We start from the raw sequence: 3632 nt of genomic DNA on the forward strand, positions 1-3632 counted from the left end.
TTTATTCAAATACATTCAAGGACTTACATAATCTTAAACAATTAAGAATAATTTCATGTTCGTTTTCTGTAATAGCACTAGATGCATTTGCTGGTATGAAACAATTGACCACTCTTACGATAATACAGCTTGAACATAATTTGTTGTCAGATATAAAGAGCTTGGCAGGGGTTTTATGTAGAATAGTTAATAACACATCTTCACTGACATCGCTGGTCCTGTGGGCTGAAATTGCCACTCTGAGTAACCCAAAGTGTATCGTGTCTAACGGTACTGCTTATGAGACCCCAAGTTTCTATGGTCTTCAAGATATTTTATTGAATTTCCCTGATCTAAAGACCATAGGTAAAGGTGTGTTTGAAGGTTTTAAAAACATTTCATTTCTTAACATGCCTCTAAATAATGTACTGCAGATGCAACTACTGCAGTCTGGTGTCAGCAAAGTGGAATCATTTCAATTCTTGCAGGAGGATAGTGACTTAGAGTCGATGTGTGAAATTGTCTATCAACTCTCAACTTCGTATGTTTCAATAACTACAGATCATGTCAACTTGTCAATTTCTGCCATTCAAAATTGCATGACACTTCGAGAAATGCACCTTTTTAGAAGCCTTATTTCACAAAGATGTATTGATCTGAGCTTTATTCATGGCTTGAGGAATCTCCAGGTTTTGACTGTTCATCAATTTTCCTTGAACAATACAAGATTTACATCCCTTTGCAAAACTCAACCTAGTCCAATCTTGTGGTTAATAAAAATGTCATTGTATTTTAGTAATATTTTTAGCATACAACGTAGACAGTTCTTTTGCATGAAAAACCTGGAAGAACTTAACTTGAAATATAATCAAATCTCCACCATCGACAACTTTGCCTTTCTGGGATTGCAGAAGTTAAAGGTTTTAAATCTAGGTCATAACCAGTTATCTGAAATCAAATCATTTAATTTCTTTGATCTGCACTGCTTAGAGTACCTCAATCTGGAGGCAAATCCATTGGTGCACATTGAGGCATTATCTTTTGCTCACCTTAGTTCAATACAGAATGTGTCTCTGGGAGACCTGAACTTCCCTCCAGAATCCAAGATTGAGCTGAATCTGACATGTGTATTTGGCAGCATACCTCGGGGGCTGACATACCTCTACATCAGCTCTGGCAGAAGGCCCATGACTCTTATTATTGGCAGCGATGGTGCCCCAAACCCAGGCTTGGACCTGCATGTCCACGGCGAGACAGTGTCTTTTCAAGACTGTGAGAGGCCATTCTTTAGGGCTGTCGTTGAGCTAACTGCAAGGACAGAGTGGATCCTTTGTGGGTCCATCTTTGCTGGGAGCTACTTCAAGTTACTTCAATGCTTCAAGCTGGAATCAATGCTCTCAACTTTATTTGTGGATCTAACTAGCCTGAATACACTTGTGCACTTGAGGGATTTGCAACTTATAGGAGTAGACCTCAATCGGCAGACTGGTCTTGCGATCATGTTTCACAATTTGACCAGACTGGAGACTCTGATGCTCCTTGGCTGCAGGATCGACTACCTGGAAAAGGACCTGAGCAAAGACTTAGTCATTGAGAGAATTACGTTTGGTTATTAACAATGAGCTTACAATCATGGAAGAATTCCCTGAGCCCCTGAAAAGCCTAAAGTATCTGCTTATACAAGATCTACTTTTACAATGCAGTTGCAACAATGCTTGGTTTGATAACTGGGCGAAGCGGAATCGACAAGTTCAGGTCATGTTTTGGGATTCTACATTGGGAATGAAGGAAATAAATTGCGTAGGTGAGCATGGCACTCAGAACTTCCTCAAATACTCCCAAATCCATTGTTCAATGGACATAGGATTCATTTTGTTTGTTTCTAACACCCTGGGTCTCCTGCTCTTCATGCTGGTGGTGCTGCTACATCACCTGGCTGGCCAGTATCTGCTGGCTCTATTTTACATCACTCGCGGCTGGTTGGAAGAGGCCGTGTTTCGGAACAACAAGAGACGCTACAGGTACGACGCCTTTGTCTCTTACAGTGGGAAAGATGAGCGCTGGGTGGTGGAGGAGCTTCTGCCCAACATGGAACAACGAGGTCCCCCTTTCCTGCGCCTGTGTCTGCACAGTAGAGACTTCCAGCTGGGGAAGGACATTGTGGACAACATCACAGATTCTCTCTACAGCAGCCGCCGGACTGTATGCTTGGTCAGCCGCGACTACCTCCGCAGCAGCTGGTGCTCTTTGGAGATTAAGCTAGCCACTGACCGGCTGCGGGTGGAGCAAAGGGACATCCTCATCCTGGTCTTCTTGGAAGACATCTCTCCTCACCAGCTGTCTGCCCACCATAGGCTGGCCAGACTGGTGAAGACCAGGACCTACCTGGACTGGCCAAAAGAGCCAGAACAATACCAAGATTTTTGGGACCGACTTTGGGCTACACTGGCGCCAAAACATGGCCAGTGACTTGAATACATTTAAAAACTAAAGTCCAAGTTTTCTGAATGGATTGTAACTTAGCTAGGGAAATTGATAATGTATCTCCTGTACAAAAAGACAAAAAGAGCTAAACATGAGTTGTCAAACTTTTTTCAAATCTTTGCTTGAATCATTATTCTGTATGTCGTTATCCTATGTTAATGTCTGCTTCAAATTACTCTAACTAAATACTTTCAGATGAGTTTCCAGTGGTTATTGTTTTGTTGGTAACACTTTGAACCTGCCATTTTACATATTAATGGCAGAGTAGAGATGCATCATAAGCCATCATGACACATTTCTTAAGTGCATCTCAATTGTCCAAAGGAGCTTCCTCTACTCAGCTTCTCTCTTTAATCTGCTATGATCTGAAAACTATTTTAGGTAAGCGTGGGGATTCGAAGAGGAAGCGACTTTAGACAATTGAGATACTTCTAAACTAGATAAGACTTCCTGTGTGTTCTTGTGCTACAGTGCCCCCTGAAGTTATGTCACTGCCATACACTTCCTTTAGACTGACAGAGATCCTTCCACTGTGTTACTGCGAGTTGAGGGGTCTGTGACACATACAGGGAAATTGTTTGTGGGTCATGTCCAACCTGCCCAATCAACCCAATTTGCAACAGCAGCCCCATGACCAGCCCCTTGACCCATGTCAATGGAGATACTGTAAGAGGGAGAGGAAGAGGGAAGTAGTGAGAGAGGGTCACCCTGTTATGAGTAGGTCACCTCGACACCGTGCTAGCCTGGCTCAGAACTTGTATCTATAGATGTAATTGCTATTGGGATTTTAACCACACACACAGCACACTTCAATATCTTTGACATACCTTTCACGTACATGCCCTTTCCTTTAACATTTTGAGTCTCACCTAGAAGACACTATTACCTACATAAACTTACAGTAAAATTGCCCATAAAAAGTGTCAACTACATTTAGTTTCCTGGGGAAAAACAAGGATGCATGCATAAACACGGACGCATGCAAGCGCACACAGACACACACACACGAAGGCCTGGCGGGCTGAAGAAGCTGAGAGCCCTTTAGCTAAGAACTATATTCACTGAGCTTGTCTGATGCTTTAAGCACACAATTTGATTAAATAATTAAGACACATGGCTAGTGGGAGTCCGACCAGCAATTGATTTGATTGTGCTGGGCCAGGCTCAGA

At 42.5% G+C, this 3632-nt stretch overlaps 1 protein-coding gene across 1 annotated transcript; it reads left to right on the forward strand.

The window, feature by feature from the left end:
• The first annotated feature begins 731 nt into the window (after window positions 1-731).
• On the forward strand, window positions 732-1728 carry LOC124039253 (toll-like receptor 9). Its single transcript, XM_046355173.1, has one exon. The coding sequence runs from the start codon at window positions 759-761 to the stop codon at window positions 1593-1595; it is 837 nt and encodes a 278-aa protein (XP_046211129.1). The 5' UTR covers window positions 732-758; the 3' UTR covers window positions 1596-1728.
• The last annotated feature ends 1904 nt before the right edge of the window (window positions 1729-3632 follow it).

Source organism: Oncorhynchus gorbuscha, linkage group LG07, assembly GCF_021184085.1.
Source record: "Oncorhynchus gorbuscha isolate QuinsamMale2020 ecotype Even-year linkage group LG07, OgorEven_v1.0, whole genome shotgun sequence".
Taxonomy (NCBI): domain Eukaryota; kingdom Metazoa; phylum Chordata; class Actinopteri; order Salmoniformes; family Salmonidae; genus Oncorhynchus; species Oncorhynchus gorbuscha.